Source organism: Arvicola amphibius, chromosome 1 (assembly GCF_903992535.2).
Source record: "Arvicola amphibius chromosome 1, mArvAmp1.2, whole genome shotgun sequence".
NCBI classification, from domain to species: domain Eukaryota; kingdom Metazoa; phylum Chordata; class Mammalia; order Rodentia; family Cricetidae; genus Arvicola; species Arvicola amphibius.
Genome location: NC_052047.1, coordinates 17,465,353 through 17,482,935, shown reverse-complemented (window position 1 = coordinate 17,482,935; position 17,583 = coordinate 17,465,353). Strand labels below are relative to the sequence as shown.

General features: G+C 36.9%; 1 protein-coding gene across 1 annotated transcript; it reads right to left on the bottom strand.

The window, feature by feature from the left end:
• Positions 1–5,044: 5,044 nt before the first annotated feature.
• On the bottom strand, positions 5,045–15,135 carry LOC119825308 (sulfotransferase 1 family member D1). Its single transcript, XM_038346112.1, has 7 exons — positions 14,988–15,135; positions 13,350–13,475; positions 12,258–12,355; positions 8,729–8,855; positions 7,421–7,515; positions 6,830–7,010; positions 5,045–5,157 (listed from the first exon to the last, which is right to left on the bottom strand). The coding sequence occupies exons 1-7, from the start codon at positions 15,133–15,135 to the stop codon at positions 5,045–5,047; spliced, it is 888 nt and encodes a 295-aa protein (XP_038202040.1).
• Positions 15,136–17,583: the final 2,448 nt, after the last annotated feature.

Below are 17,583 nucleotides of genomic sequence, written 5' to 3'. Positions count from 1 at the left end.
CCTACAGCAGAGCTATAGAGAAACAAAGCTAGGCAGGGAAAACTAAACTGAATGCTGGGAGAAAGGAGGCAGAGTCAGGGAGAAGCCATGGACCTGCTGCTGGAGACAGACGTGCTGAAACTTTACTGGTAGGCCACGACCTCATGGTGATGCACAGATTAATGGAGGTGGGTTAAATTAAGATGTAACAGTTAGCCAATAAGAGCTAATGGACCAAGCAGTGATTTAAATAATATAGTTTCTGTGTGATTATTTCAGAGCTGAGCAGCCAGAAACAATAAGCAGCCTCCTTCAACAGTTAACCACTCAAAACTGAAGTAGAGAATTTAGTGATCTCTAAGTCTAATCTCCCATCTTGAACTGGCATTTTTTAATACCACATGGTTTGGTAGCCTACACTGTAGTAACTTATAAACACCTCAGAGCCTTATTCTAACAAGGGTACTACTGAAGTACTGTATCCAGTAGATAAAAGACCATGGCAATGTTCTGCCTTTCTTTATAGATGCCCACAGTGCATAGTCATTGTTTCCAGAGAGTCGAACAACCCAGAACACTGGTGTTGTCTGCAGCAGGCTTATATTCACAGTACAAAAAATACATTACAGGTATAGTGAATGATAGAATTGAAGAACAGATTTTCACATACAATCTCCTATTCTCTCTTTTTTAAATGACCACTTAAAACTTTGTTTTCTTAAGCAGAATAATAGAACATGGAAAAGAATGCAATGCAGATATCCCAATGAGGTATTAGAAACCCTGATTTCATGACTGGCTAATTCTTAGCCCTATATGACATAATGTTCACTTTATAATACAAACATGTTTAATAATGTGTTTCTTACTCTTCTACGTCAATACTCACAACAAAACTAACCAGTTTTTATTTTATAAAATATCAGTAAGCATGTGTTTAGTGCCAGAAAAACATTTCTAATGCATTAGACACTTCATTATTTACTTATATTGATGAAACTTTGAAAAACAAGTTGGAATTCTGTAGTACAGTGAAGAGGATGAAATCCAGCTTTAACAAAAGTAGTCAGTCCTGTAAATCTGTGTTGGCAGCTAAGAAACATAGGGACAAATCTGCACTTAAACTAAACACTCTATATAAAAGACTTTAACCTTAATACTGAAAAAGTACATTTGGAGCTGATGAATACACATTAAGGGCAATCGTTGCTCTCTCAGAAGACCCGTGCTTAGTTCCCAGCTTCCACACCCATCTATATCTCAAATTCTAGAGAATCTGACACCTATTCTGACTATATGGACTCTAGGCTCTTAGATGGTGTGCATACCTATATGCAGGAACTCACACATACCATGATAATATTAAAGAAATACATGTTACAAATATTCTGTTCTCACTATACTAGACAATATAGCAGGGTAGCCACCATTATCCCTGCCACGCCACTAAAGGGTCTGTAGATCAGATGAGCGTTGATAGGACAGAGACACATAAGAAAATATAAGGGATTTATCTTGAGAAACACAGGTCTAAGTGATAGTATCAGTTAGAGTGGATTATGAATACATCCCAAGGAAAAGAGTTAATCCCTACCTGTTAGACTTAAGGTTTTACTGTTGCCTAATTCTTGAAAGCACTAAGTGGACACAGATCCATATCTTTCTGACGTAACGTAAAGTAAGTTCACTAGCAGTTTATTAAGGTGATTTCATGGTGAAAGCAAGAAGAACCCAGAGTTTGGTGTTGAGGGACAATGGTAGCACCAATGGACACAGTGACGCAGGAAGAACAAAACCTATATGTACTGCCTAGCTTTCTCCTTCTTCCATATTTTGTTTCAAAGACAAAAGTGTGTCTTCCTTATCTTCTAGCCATCTTCCAATTCAATCAAGCTTTGCAAACAAAGATTAGCGTTCACAAGGTGACTTTCCACCCAAACTGGAAAAACAAGACTGTAGATGATAAGTTAAAAAACCTACTAATTCTTTTCCCAGAATAGGCAGCATTTTGACAAGTTCTCACCTTTTGTAAAACTCCTGCCACTTAAATATGGTAATGCCAATTAAAAAAAAAAACATAGCAAATGACATTTACCCAGTGTAAAGTGACACAGTAAAAGATATGAGTTTAAGAAATTAAGAATATTTGTTTACATGTTTACATGATCTAAACAAAATTGGAAAGAAATGCTCAGGGCACTTATGACCCTGTTTCTGGAGCTATTCAGGCATTCACATCTGTATTTGTTATACTTTTCATTTATTATTTGAACATCATATTTGTAAACAATGAAATATGGTTTTCATTGTTCATGTGCCCCTAACCACATGCTACTTTACACTTCATGTCCTTATCGTTGTTAAGGACTTCTGATTTTTTATTTATTTTATTTTTTTAGCATAAGCTCACAATAGAAGGAGGGAAAACTTTTGCTAGGGAGACTTTAGGAACAACAATGAGTAATACTTTTATTATTATTTTATTTACTTATTCTTGTAGGTTAAATATGAATTCATTGATTTTTTTTTCCCTTACCATCTGGGCAAAGAGTGCGACACCCTCTCCCATATACATCAACCAGCAAGCAGTGGGGCCAGCTACCCTATATGGCTGGCCCAGGGTAGAGGCGGGGCCAGCTCTCCAGTTCCCATGCCACCAGAGCCACCTCTCTTGCTCCGCCCAGACAGGGAATGAGGCCCACTCTCCTGAACACATCAGCTAGCACTAGGCAATGCCAGCTCTCCCATGCCCATGCCATTGGGGCCAGTTCTCCAGTGTTGCCCCAACAAGGGGCAGAGCCCGCTCTCCTGCACCCATGCCATAGTGCCTGGTTCTCCCACAGTCACTCTACCAGAGGCAGCAATCCTGTGCTGCCCTGGCAAGGGGCAAAGTCAGCTCTCCAGCACCGATACTGTCGTGGCTAACTCTACCATGTTGGAACTAATGAGTCCTGACCTTCAGCTGCTCTTCCCTGTCTAGAGCCTTCTAATTGAAGTTACTAGAAGCTGTGCCTACCTAGAGGATCAGAGGATAGGATTTTCACCTGTTGGCCATTGACAGCAGTGTATTTAAGCCTCCATGGTGATATTAAAGATGGGCTTTTTGGTACCAGTGTTTGAAGGTCGGTGTGTCAGTCTGTCTCTGAGTGTGTTTCCTCAACCTCCAGCCCCTAGCCCGAAGCTCGCAATGGGGATGCAAGACACTACCAAGGCATGTCTCTACTGGTACTAATATGTGGTGACTGGTGAATAGTAGAGCCAGCTCAGTGTGACCTTTGGACATTAAGACGGCTCCAGCTGCAGTAGAGACCCAGACATCCTCTGAGCCTTCTTCAGTGGTAGTGTAGGCCATGAACATTGACACAGATCCCAGATGCTTAGAACCACATAAGACACAAGGCCCTGGGTCACAGAGGGAGCCCAGTCTTCATCGTGGTCTCATGTGGCTATGTAGGGCTCTCATATCAGGTTGTTTCTCAGTGCTATAGCTCCTCTAGGTCTACCTCTCTTCAGAGAACTCGGATTTCTTTCTCTTTATCTCACATCTCTTTATGACATATTTGTTTGCTTCCTTCTCTCCCATCTCTCCTCTGCATACTCACTTGCTACTACTGTGCCCAGCCTGGAAAGGAGCAACTCATCAATTTTCTTATGTCAAGAATACTTTTTGTTGATTTTTATTGAGCTCTATATTTTTCTCTGTTCCCCTCCCTGCTTCTCCCCTCTCTCTTTAGCCCTCCACCAAGGTCTCCAAGCTCCCAATTTACTTAGGAGATCTTGTCTTTTTCTACTTCCCATGTTGATTAGATCCATGTAAGTCTCAGTGTCCTCACTGTTGTCTATTGTGATTAGTAGGCTAATTTTCTTTGCTTTATATTTCAAAACCACCTATGAGTGAGTACATGCGGTACCTTTCTGTGTCTGGGTTACCTCACTCAAAATAATGTTTTCTATCTCCATCCATTTTCCTGAAAAATTCAAGATTTTTTTCCTGCTGTGTAGTACTCCAATGTGTAAATGTAACACATTTTCCTTAGTCATTCTTTGGCCGAGGGGCATTTAGATTGTTTCCAGGTTCTGGCTATGACAAACAATGTTATGAGTTGAATGGAAACATACAGTACTTTATTCGGCTGTCTTACAGTTTCTGCTTTTCACTAATCATTAGTTCCTGGAGACAAATCTAAAGTATCTTGAATTTACGTCTCTCAATAGTTCATAAATGAGTATTTGTCTCACTTGGAAATGGTTATTTTCAGAAGGAGCAATAGCAAACTGACGCTAAAATGATCTAAAAGTGAGCCAAGAAAAAGGAAGATTACTCAAGGTAATTAATTTATAGAGTTTTCATCTCAGAAGTGATGCTAATTGGATATAATGTATATAATATAAATCACAGACTAGCCAGTTGAAGTATTTTGAACAAACATCACTATTTTCTGCAATAAATTTTACAATAGCTTCAGTATATGACATGAATAAAAAGAGTTGGCTCTCTAATAACCGTTACTTTAAATCCTATAAAAATACATGCTCTTGATTTGTTCATTTAAATGTAGTATTTCTAAAATAACCATAAGGGGAAATAGGATATTCTGACATTGTAAGTTAGAATAATTTGACACTGTTAAAGACTGGATGTCTTAAGATGTAAAATATCAACAGATTAAATTGAAAGATTAGAATTCATGAAATGTAACCTTTTTCTTGGGGATAATCTAACCTTTGAGACTAACAACATCATTGAGAAGCCTATGTCATGAGAGAAAGAAAACCATGTACAGAGGGTAAGGAAGCTATTGGTTATAAAAATTGGAAACATACCATGTTATAAGTCCTCATAAAATTGTATTTTATTCATAATAGACAGTGAGGGGAAAGCTACTGCATGGGAACTGATCTAAAAGAAAGAGAATTAGGAGAGAATTACTACTTGATATTGGTAACTTTGGTTTGTAGACCGTGTCAATACAGAAAAATAATGTACAACCTTTTAGGTCACTAATCCATGATTTTTTTCCTCTAATTTTAGTCCAGCCAAAGGAGACTAAGAAGAAAATACCCTCTAGATTTCTGATCTAAACTTAAGTGTTGACTCTTTCATTTTCTTGACATAATCTTCTTCAAATTTCTCATACTGGGCTACAGTAAACTGATTCTTCCAGTCACCTGAAATACCTGTACAAATGATAAAAAAGATTGGGATTACTATTAAATTTCTGGCTAATAGTAATTTGAATTATTAATTTGAATGCATCATAACTTTAATCTTCAACTCCATATCGAACTGCTAGGCTTAAACGTTCCTAGCCTTACAACTTCTGTAGATTTTATAATTATAATTATCTTATGTAAAAAACAATATTAATTCTGAAGTGTCTTTAAAGGCATGGAGGAATGCACCTAAACTCAATATTAATTCTTTGACTGTAAGTACCCTTGGAACAAAGGGTAAAGGGTATTTTTCAGTTATTTTAAAGCTTTGGTTAACAGGGAAAATAAATAACAATTTATGTGAAAAGATTTATTATCAAGCAAGATTGGAAATTACTGGGGTAAATATAGTTAAGCCTTTAAAATGTCAATAATTTTTATGAAAATATACAGGATATACCATACCATAAATACATGTTTTATTAAATTATTGTTTTCAGAGAATATTCTGCAGTAACATAGAAGACATAATTAGAAAACTAGTTTTTCATATCAACTAGAGACATTTGATCCAGAAAATTTCTTGGGTTTGAAAGGGAAACTTTAATCTACCTTGTAGGTCATCTAGAGACCAATAGATGTTTCCTAATTATAACAATCAAAATACCTTCACATGTTTGTTCCCTGAGAAACAAAAGCCATACTTTGAGATATTACAGTAAAACCTTCTGATAGCATAATTCATTACCTACAAAAATCATTTAGAATCTATAAAATGTTATTTATAATGAGTCTTGATTGTTTCTTTGTAGACATTCACCAAAATTTCTTAATCTCAAGAACGTTCCTAAACTTTATTACTGCTAAGAATTCTTCTCTATAATAAGAATGTTTTCCACTTCTACTCATCTGGTGTTGTTTGATTGTCTCACTCAGAAACTTTAGACTTAGGTTTTCATGTTTTGGACAGTGGGAAGGTAACATGTTTAATGTACACAGTATCTGAAAAGAAAGTGTAAAATACAAGGCCCGTTTTCATCATCTATAACAGGATCTCATTCATGTCACCTGTGTGGGCCGTGCTTTTGGCTTTTTTTGTCTTTATAAAGAGAATAAAAAAGGAGATGAGGCCAGGAAAATCAAACAAAAACACAAGATTCACAGTGACCATCACCTATTACTGACACATTGCTTAAATAAAAAGAAATCTTGTGATTAAATTCCTTTGGGTTGTGGGAGTTTTATAGAAAAGTTAATTGGTACATATGCAATACTATGCATCTATCTATCTATCAATTATGTATCATATATCTACTGCTATTTTCCACTCATACACACAGACACTTAGGAACACATACACAAAATTAAATATATATGTAAATATATGTAATGTATATCCACTTTATACAAGATGCTTAATATTGAGTTAAATACTAAGGACAGAATGATAACACTTATTGATGCACAGGATGATGAGCAAATATTTCTCATCATAAATCTCTCTTTATATCTCACAGAAATGGCATAGAATAGTACACAGTATTCTTCTAAACCTTTTGTTTTCTCTACTTTTCAGTTTCTCTCCTAAGCATTCTTACTTGCTTCTAATTTCCTACACTCTCACACTAATGTGATTAATTATATTTCCCATCATGTGACCAGAAACTATACAGAAATGAATTAGTACTTTTCTCACCTTTCCTCATGAATGGTGACACAGAATGGTCCATCTCCTCTTTGTTCATAGTGGTGTAATTTGCACTAGGATTCTCCTTCATTACATTAAAAGAGCTATGGTAGAGGATTTTATTTACAATTTCTTCTGGTACATCTTTCTCTAGAAACTTTAATAATTTTTTAATTTCACACTTTGGATCCTGAAACGTTAAAGGGGAAAAGAATAATTTCATTTGGATTTGGTCAAAAAGAAAAGAGAGCTCTTAATAAGATTTTGTTTAAACTTAACTAGTGGAACTATATTTGAGGGTTTTATTATACTTTTAATTCATAAGGCAATACTCAAACAGTTATATTTATGATTTTTAAAGAAGCAACTAAACTATTTGAAGACATGAGTGGAAATACACCAGTTTTTATTTCAAAGATACTATTGTCCTTGGATGGATAACAGTAGCAAGATGAAGGAGTTATATGAATTAGTATTAGATGCCAGAACTAGAGTTAAAAACAAACAGGCCATATTTATAGAGTAAAAAGAAAAGAGAGTAAGAGACAAAGAAGTTAAATCTTGGGTTTCTTAGAAAAATAAACAAAAATTTCTCCTTACTTCTTTCATATCTTCATAAAATAGATAAAGGATACGGTAATCTTTTCTTTTCTCCCACCAGCCCTTCACATGATCATACCAGGAACCAAAACCCACTAAAGTTAAAGATAAAATGTGAAATTAAAAACTATTTACATGAAGTAGAAAATAGCTAAATGTCTCTTTATGTCATGATTATCTGTCCATATACAGTGATTTCTGTAGTTCAAGAAAAAGGGCCATACAAATAAGAGTACGTGAGATAACCACATTGGTACTGAATTTGAAATTTACTTTCAAGGAAGTAACTCTGTTACAAGGTGAGTCATGTCTTTCTGAAATCTATATACTGAAATGGCCACACTTCATAATAATGAAATTTTACTTAGAGAACAATTCCCTACAGAACTAATAAAATCAGTTCTTGATACTATCTCTACCTTTACTTGTAAAGGAATTAAGACAGACCCACCAAGATGGAAAGCCATGGAGAGAATAGGGTGAAGACATAGCCCTGCCCAGATTAAGGGAATGGCTGTAGAAGAAACACTGATAGCACTTTCTCCTTGGATTTGTAGATCCTGAAAACTTTAAAAAAATACATTTCTATCATCTAAATCACTCAGTATGGTATTTTATGGTACCTTTTGTAAACTAATATATCATTTGATAAATGTAACTAAGACCACAAAAATAAGGTTGCAGATCCTGAGTGTTTCAAACAGTAAGCGATGTGTAAGTTCACAGTAGAGGGACTAGTGAATAAGTAACATTTCACAAAGGGAGTGTCACAAAAGCCCTGTGGAAGAGCAGAGTGCATTTCATTCTGAGAAGACTTTGGGGTTTGGCAGGGATAATAACATTGACACCATGAGCAAATAAGAGTTCAAGCAATGAGAGCTGTTAAGCTTATGCTAGGGGTCACCTATACACATTTGCTTCTCAGAGGAGATTTATATGGGAACATGTTTTCTGAGAATTTTTCCTACAGGAGTTTTGAAAGGTAGAGAAGAGACTCCAAAGAATGGACACACAATTAAAATAATCCAGCGTAGACACTGAAATTTAAAAACGCTTAAATATATTTCAAGCACTCATTTATCACTAGTGAAATGATGTAACCTAGAACCAGAAACTTATAAACCACCAGCTATCCAAAAATCCCCACAAAGAAGAAAGGGCCTTGTATTTTTGCTCTTTAGTCTTCATGATGTATTAGGACATGGTTTGGTAAATATTAAATTTATAGTATTCATAAGATTTAGATTTTAAACTTTATATTGCCTTGAAAAAAACCCTATTTGTTTTGAAATCACATTTTGGACTCACCTTGTCCAGCCATGAATTTATCAAGGAACTCCTCCCAGGTGCCAGGCTCTGGGTGCATTTTGGCCATTTGGTAGAAATAAAAGTAAGAAACAGCTACGTCTTTGGCATTCCGTGCCACATAGACCATCTGAAGGGGGCAAATGAAAGATTGGGGGTTGGTTTTGTAATTTAATAGTTTTTAACTATTGCTTACATTATCAGGTTGCTTATTTATTCTTTACGGTTTCTGAGGATGATGCTTATGCAATTATGCCTGGCTTACAGCATTCACAACTATATATTGTTTTAATACGCAGAAGCTCATCTCCCATTTTTAACAAGTCTGCTTTCTCTTTAACCTTTCCCAGGATTATCTCTTAAAACATGAAAATTAACTACAATAAGAACTAGAGCATTCACCCCTATCCCTACAGCATAGACTCTTTGGCATGAGAAGGTATTCTGCAGGTTACAGAAAGAAAAACCTGGACACCAGCTCAGTCACAAAACCCTATACCTACAACCAGTTCAGCCTGCAGGATGTACGAGGGCAATGAGGGCACAGAACTTGTTCCAGCCTGTGTTTGGTTTAACTTGAGGCCCATGCCATGCCCTACACTGCCTGCATGGTCTCAAACCCGAGATTGCATAGACCAGGGACCTAGGGTAGAACCAAACATGACTGGCAAAATAAAATAAAATAAATGAAAGGAAATGATTCCTAATGATAATGTTACACTCATAGATTGGGTCCCTGCCCAGCTGTCATCAGAGAGGCTTCTTGCAGTAGTAGATTGGCGCAGGTGCACAGACGCACAGCCAAACATTATTTGGAGAGAGAGTCTGAACTGGAGGTGTTCATCGTGTCTCTCCCCTCAGAGATCAGAATCCCCATGGAAGACCAGAAGGTATGATTGACTGTGGGGGTCAGAGGGAATGTAGAACATCAGGAGAACAAGGCCCATTGAGTCAACTAAGCAGGGCTCATGTGGCCTCACAGAGACTGAGGCAGCAAGCACAGGATCTGCATCAAGTTCTATGTATATATGTTATGGCTTTAGCTAGGTGCTTTGTGGCACTCCTAACTGTGGAAGTCAGTGAGTCTCTGACAATTTTGCCTGCTCTTGACACTCATTTCCTCCTATTGGGTTGCCATGTCCAGCCTCGATATGAGGGGTTTTGCCTTGTCTTATTGCATCTTGTTTTGTCCTGTTTGACTACTGTCTCTTGGAGACCTGCTCTTTTCTGGGGATGCATTGGAGAGGGGGTGGATCTATGGGAAAAGGGAAGTGAGGGGGACCTAGAAAGAATGGAGTGAGGGGAATCTGTGATGGAGATGTATTGGACAAGAGAAGAGTCTACTCTCAATTAAAAAAAAGAAATACAAAGAAAGTTTGGGAAAAAAGAACTAGACTTAATATTTAATAAATCAAACGTGTAGTGTGGAGCTGCGGGCTGGCTTCCCGCCGCCTGGCTCCCGCAGGGCTAGCTTATACCCTGAAATAACAACACACAAATTGTATTCTTTTAAATACTGCCTGGCCCATTATTTTCAGCCTCTTACTCACATCTTGATTAACCCATATCTAATAATCTGTGTAGCACCATGAAGTGGTGCCTTACCGTTTAGTTTCTAGCACACGTCCATCTTGGGCTGGAGCTTCATCGCATCTGGCATCTCTCTCAGGAGAGGCACGGTGGTCTGACTAACTTAGGAGAGGCGTGGCATCTGACTGAGCCATCTACCTCACTTCCTTCTTCCTGTTCTGTCTACTCCACCCACCTAAGGGGCGGTCTATCAAATGGGCCAGGCAGTTTCTTTATTAGCCAATGAAATCAACTCAAACAGAAGACTCTCCCACATCACAAACGACTTACATATTCTTAAGTTTAGAAATTTATATGTGTAGTATATTTAAATTAATAGAAAAATTAAAATATACAAAGGGATAGGAGAGAGACGAGAAGGTAGGGATGGCAGCAATCAAAGTGCACATATGCAAATATGGAATTGTCATACACCAAAATTAACAAAATGAAATAAATTTTAAACTGAAAAATATCTAAACTTTCACTGAAGAAAAACTATTATTTAGGTAATTTTAGAGCTAGAAAAGATTACAATCCCTTATGTCCCAAACCAAAGCTATATAACAATATGTGTGAGATTAATTTTTATGTATCAAATTTTAGGATCTGTATGAATGAAAAATTATTGCCCAATAAAAATTACTCAGGGGATGACAAGATAGTTCAAAGGGTAAAGACACTTACAATCAAGACTGACAACTTAATTTGAATCCCTAGAATGCACATAATGAAAGAGCTAATTGAGTCCCACAAGTTGTCTTCTGACCTTTTTTGGGGGTAGGCAGAGAGAGAGAGAGAGAGAGAGAGAGAGAGAGAGAGAGAGAGAGAGAGAGAGAGAGAGCATCCTGAGGAATTTATTTTATGGAGTCTATCTACTGACATATATTAGGCCTCCTCTCCTAGAAAGCAAAATTTCACATGCTTGAAGCTTAGCTGAATGAAGTGAACATTTCTTGGGGCAATGAGTAAAATAAGAAAGAGTGTGCAGAGACTATTGTGCAGCTATGATTAGACTTTCCTTCTCACCCCACAATGAGCAAAATGGGAACTTTCATACTCCTATGTCAAAAACGGGTGGACTTCATAAACTAGGAAATGGGTAAGGATAGGGAGTGAACTGAAAAGTTTTTCAAGAGATGTAGCATAGTTTGCTTGTACACTTACTGAGGAAATCATTTAACCCTGTAAACATTACTTGCTATTTCTTATCTCAGTATCAGGTGACTACGGCAATTAGTCCAAAGCATCTAGCAATATCATCTGTGGCCTTTTTGCAAAATATATTTGACTTATTTTAGTATAGACAACATTCTCTGAGGATGTCTCCACAACCTCCTAAAAGCCTCCTTCTGGGGCTTTTATTAATTTTCACTACTTGAATGTCTGTTTCTCTGTCTCTGTTGGTCTCTCTTTTTCTGTCTGTCTCTCTTTTTCTGTGTATGTGTATTGAGAAGAGGGAAGACACTATGTAAAAGGAAGCAAAAAAAGGGATAACTGTGAAGATATTCAAGTGGTCAATAAGCCATAATTAAGGTCCTAACCTAATTAGTCAATCAGAAAGCACAAAATAAACCTTTGAGTATCCACTGGTGTGAATCAAATGAAATGGTTTGCCTATATTTCATGTTCATGAAGACATGGAACAACTTAGTTGATACTGCTCATCAACACTTCAAATCCTATTTAAGAATACCTATTAAAGTGACCGTGTTAAGTTCCAATAATTCTATCCCTAAACACGCAACCAAGAGGAAATGTGCATACATACCCTAAAAGATGGAAAATACACACAGAAACACTACTTCCATTGTTGACAACTGGCAGAATTCAACCATCTAGCAGTAGCGCTCTTCATAAGCAAGCTGTGAAGCGGTCACATGTATATGATGCTGTTTGTTACTAGCCCTCAGACTTTAACCTGAATAAAATTTTAATGTGCTCTTGTTAAAATTTGGACTACCTTGCAGTCATTTTTCCAAAATGAGGTAGGAAGAAGTTGAACTGGGAGATGAGTTTTCACGAGTCGAGGAGACTGCATGTTTTTCAACAGCTCAATACCTACAAGCATACACATTAACAAACTACATTATAAGCGTGAAATCACAAGATTTCTTTGCAATTTATCCTATAATCTTCTAATTATTAATGGCTTGGTAACGTTTCTTTTTCTTTTTTTGTTAGTTATAAGGTTCAAAAGATTCCTATGTTCTTAAATCTCAAAGAATACAAACCATGAAAAGTCATGGCTAAATAGCCTATTTTACTCTCTGTAAGTACAGTAGTATAATGATCTCCACATCTGACTATAGAAACAGTTCCTGGTTTGTAACATCTTTTTTTTTTTTTTTTTTTTGGTTTTTCAAGACAGGGTTTCCCTGTAGTTTCTAGAGCCTGTCCTGGAGCTAGCTCTTGTAGACCAGGCTGGCCTCGAACTCAGAGATCCGCCTGCCTCTGCCTCCCGAGTGCTGGGATTAAAGGCGTGCGCCACCACCGCCCGGCCTGGTTTGTAACATCTTGATGGAGCAGAAGAAACAGTTGTGGAACAATCTTTAGGTCTTCTCTTTACCCTTTATCTTGTGTACCATATGAAAATATTTCAAAGTCCTTGTCAATCTCTCTCATATTCCAATCCTATGATAGAATTATATCATAATATTCATGCTCTTTTTTCAAGGTTTAAAAGAATGCAAAGTAATGTATTCCCATATTTTTATTGATCATATAAAGTATTATTTTATATTGATAACAATATATATGTATAAACAAGTCATAATTTTGTGGGATTCAATATTGAATTTCATTTTTATAATATGATACACTAGTTAAATGATGAAGATTTCTATACATTAAGATATTTAAGCTAGATCAAGATCTCACCATATGTAGATGTTATCTGTGAGCAGATGGGGCCTAACATAATTCTAACTCCTCTAGACACTTATTTCATAGTGTTTGTTCTTTGTGTATTATTGTTGTTCTTGACTCCTTCACATATACTGGGAACACTGGTAAATTTATTCCTATAATGGAAAGGAATAGTTATTAAAAATACCATTTGACAATCCTGGAATTATAAGTTCCATGAACGGCACTCGTTTGTAGATGGCATCCCGTTTACACTTCTCTGCATCTCCATTGTTATAGATCAAATCCAATATTTCACTGATCCAGGTTGTCCCTAAGAGGAAAATAGAAGAAATTAAATATCTCTGTTGAGACCATGAGAAAGTCAAGGGAGGAGGAGGTGTTTTGAAATATCTGAAACTAACAAACAAAGAAACAAATAAAATATGGTTTTTATTTCCAATTTCTTTCTTTCTACTACTTCTTCTCAGAACTGTTCTTTCTTGTTTGTTTGGGTTTTATTTTGGTTTTTCAAGACAGGGTTTTTCTGTATAGCCCCGACTGTCCTGAAACTCTCTCTGCAAACCAGGCTGGCCTCAAACTCAGAGACCCACCTGAGTACTGAAATCAAATATGTACATTACTACATGTGACAGGAAATAGACTCATATCAGGTATTTAGACACTTTTATTGCATAAAATCTAACATAAAGCAGATTTAAGAAGTGTGTGGAAGAGACAGTGTACAAGTAATGATAGCACACTTTCCTCCTTTCCCATTCTCTCCCCAATACTCCTTCTTCAAAATGGTTTAATTTGAATCAAAATATTCTAAAATAAATTTGCGTTGGATCCTGAATATGATGGGCAAGAAAATATCCAACTTGATGAAATTATCAGTTCATTAATTTCCTATTATTATAAAAAGTTATTATAAACTGGGCTATAGTGGCTCATGCCTTAATCCCAGCACTCAGAAGGCAGAGGCAGGCAAATCTCTGTGAGTTCGAGGCCAGCCTGGGCTACAAGAGCTAGCTAGTTCCAGGATAGGCTCCAAAGTTACTTTAATCCCTGCCTTGAAAAACCAAAAAAAAAAAAAAAAAAAAAACGCTATTATAGCATAGAATTGAAGAAAATGGCAGCTAAAGAGGATCACCATTTGATGGAGGTGTGAAAAAAGACTACAAAGAACTTTTGCCTGTAATAATCAGGGTGCTATATCCAACAATAGGACCCATTTGAGCTCAGTACAGTGATTCACTCTGACAACTATGAGAAAATGTTTCACCAGTCCTTTGAAAAAAAAAGTACCAAATTCAAATGAGAACATAGTCTGTTCAATTGCATATGTCCTTCAATTATAAAATAAAAGTAAATGAGAGAGAAAAAAATTGCCAAAACCACCAGAGAGAGAAAAAATTGCCAAAACCACCTTGTTTTCATACCAACAGTGTCATATGTTATATTTGTTTACTTCCTAAGACCCTGGAATCATGTGGGATTTGTGAGATCTTGGTAGATTAGAATATCTTAAATTCTAGTATAATTGTTTGTTTGTTTGTTTTTTCCCTTAGGGAATTAAGTAGGAATACAGAGGAAAGTTGATGTTAGAGCATTTATTAGACATGAAGTTTGATTGATTGTGGGTTCAAGTTAAATTCATGGGATATTTCAGAAATAGACATTAATCTATCTAGCTGAGACAAGATTGCTCCCATTAGTCACAATACTCCTTTAACTTGTTAGAAAAATTCTGCTTAGATTAGACAAGTATCTGAAGGCAGGCAGGCTCCTAAATATGAATCATCATCTAACCAGTGAGAGTCAATAAATTCAAAGTTCTTACCAGATTTGGGATAGGTGGAGATCAAAATATCATCAGGCCGGGCCTCAAATGACTCCACTTGGGACCACTGCTCAGCAATGCTCCAGAAGAGAGGGATCCCTTGAACATCCACTAATTCCCTCCTGAAGATATCCAGCTTCTTGTCCATTTGGAGAGACTAAATTTTAACAAAGAGTAGCATCAATCAAATTTAAAATGTTACTAATTCATGGTAGCAGCCAGAGTCTGAGTTGATATTCGTGGCTCCTGTTACCAGCAAGGGCTATGTGAATGCACGTAGTCTGGACAGCCACCAGAGACCACTTGTGTCCAATGGCCTTGCTGCTGCCGGGGTCATACTGATCTTGGGGGCCCGTGTATCCACCAGGACCAAGGTGACATCCAGGCCTGAGATGCTGCAGAGGGCCATGTCTTGGTCTATGTTCCTGCTCCTGCTTGGGTCTGTGATAATTTTCGTGGCTATGTTGCCTCAAGAGGTCATAGGAGCCATTCATGTCCAAAGCAAAGGCAATGCTAAGCCAGCACTGCCTCCTGCTGGACACTGTAGCAGGAGAGCTGACCCTGACCTCTATGGGAGAGTTGGACCCCCTATTCAGGAGTGATGGCCCCATCCTTCACCATCAGCATAGGAGAGCTGCCCCTGGTGGCATGTTTCTAGGAGAGCTGGCTCTGTCCCTCAACTGAGGGAGGTGGTCCAATGGATCAGACCAACTGGCTCAGATTCCACCCAGACCCACATCTTTGGCCTTGGGTTGTCCTATCCTAATATCTACCCCATCTAAGACCTGCTGGTATGTGTGAAGGAACTAGTCCTGATAAATGATAACCTCAGGATCTCCATGATTCTGAGCAACAGCAGGATATCCAAGAGGAGTTTCAACAAGGGTCCAGTGATGATGGTTTGCCAGAGACCAGAGACCTGAACCAGACCAATGTTGCAATAAACATATGTGTCTGGGGCTGATTAGACAAAACAGTATACTTCGTAACACACTGTAACACCCAATGATACTATAATGAAAGAAGAGGTATTGGAAAGACAGAGAAGTCAGTTTTTTGTTTGTTTTTAATTGATTTGGGGGTGTTCTTTTAGGACGAATGGGGCAGGGGTAAAGGGAGGATATAGAGGGACTGAAAGGTGAGCAGGATTGGGTTGTATAATGTGAAATGTCTAAAGAATCAATAAAGATTTATATAATAAAATATTATTAATTTAATTGAAGTATAATTTCTCACACTTCAGAGACATGAACTCAGTTCACATATGTTAGAATCAAGGAAAGAAAAGAAATTTAACAAATAAGTCTTGTACATTTATTTCCATATATGCTATTCATACACAACGTAATATTACCATACCTAATTTGTGTATCAATAGCATGTGGCAATGTAAAGATTGTCAAAATGCGTGGTAAAGTTACTGCAAGACTATAAGTCATGGGACTATCATTGCAAGTTCTGAAATGGCAAAGCCTCTTCATATCAAAACTCAAATACAGCCTAAATTTTCATGCCCTTCCTTTGAATTTATAGATAAACTGGTAAATTGTTCTAATCATATATGTCAGGCTACAAACAAAGAGGTAATATATGTGGGGTGTGGGGCAACATTTAGCAGAGTAAATAAAGGTTATAAGTAAGACGCAAATGGGCATGCCAAAATGCATGGGGAAAAGCCTATGAGGTCACATCCCTACACAAAGTGCAGGCAAGTGAGTAAAGCGGGAGTGAGAGGTAGCTTCCCTGGGAAAGAAGACACTAATTGCTTTTGTCTAATGTCAAATAATGCACTGTGAAAACACACTTGCAAGTAACATTATATGGACTCAACCAGTTATATTTAAGAATAAACATGTATATGCAACTAACTACATGCTTGCAGTAGCAATTGATGAAAAGAGAGAGCACGAATTTGAAGGACAGCAGATGAGGGCTTAAGGCAGGGTGTGAAGTTAGGGGGAAAAGGAAAAAAAATCTTGTAATTAAAATAAATACTAAAAGAAACAACAACAAAAGGACAGAAAAGAAATAAGCTTGAAGTTACACAATTCTTGAGGATACACAATTCTTGAGGATATCGTCCACTAAAACCCTTTGAAACATTAGTTTTGTTGACCCATGTTATTTTATACTTTTAACAAGAGTATATATAAAGTCACTTTTGTTTGTCTCTTATCTGTTATGGGTTGGGAAAGAACTGGAAATATACCATTAATTACCAGAATCCACCTGTCTCAATGCTTAGAATGAGTTGAGGAATTCTTTTACTTCCTCTAAAAATCTAACTTTAGAGTTTAAGCAAGACTGAGACTTTGTATTAAGCTGTTAAAAAGATTCCTAATAGTCAATATCAACTACTTGCCATACAATTCAATGTCAGATAGATGTCTTTGATCAAAGGCAGTGTATAAAAAAAGCTCTCTGTATCTGAATTTTAAATTAGCAGAATCAACCACCTGTGCATTGTAAATGTTTACAAATAGTTTCCTTCCATTATATCATAAACAATATGGAATGCAACTATTTGCATAACATTTTTATATTAGGCATTTGATGTAAAATAGGCAAGGTTCAAACTTTTAACAGGATACAAGTA

Coding starts and splice junctions, on each gene's coding strand:
- LOC119825308 (XM_038346112.1), bottom strand. CDS start 15,135: ATGGACAAGAAGCTGGATATCTTCAGGAGGGAATTAGTGGATGTTCAA. Junction 7,011..7,420: donor TTTATGAAGATATGAAAGAA/GTAAGGAGAAAT, acceptor TTAACGTTTCAG/GATCCAAAGTGTGAAATTAA. Junction 5,158..6,829: donor GTCACCATTCATGAGGAAAG/GTGAGAAAAGTA, acceptor TCATTTGTACAG/GTATTTCAGGTGACTGGAAG.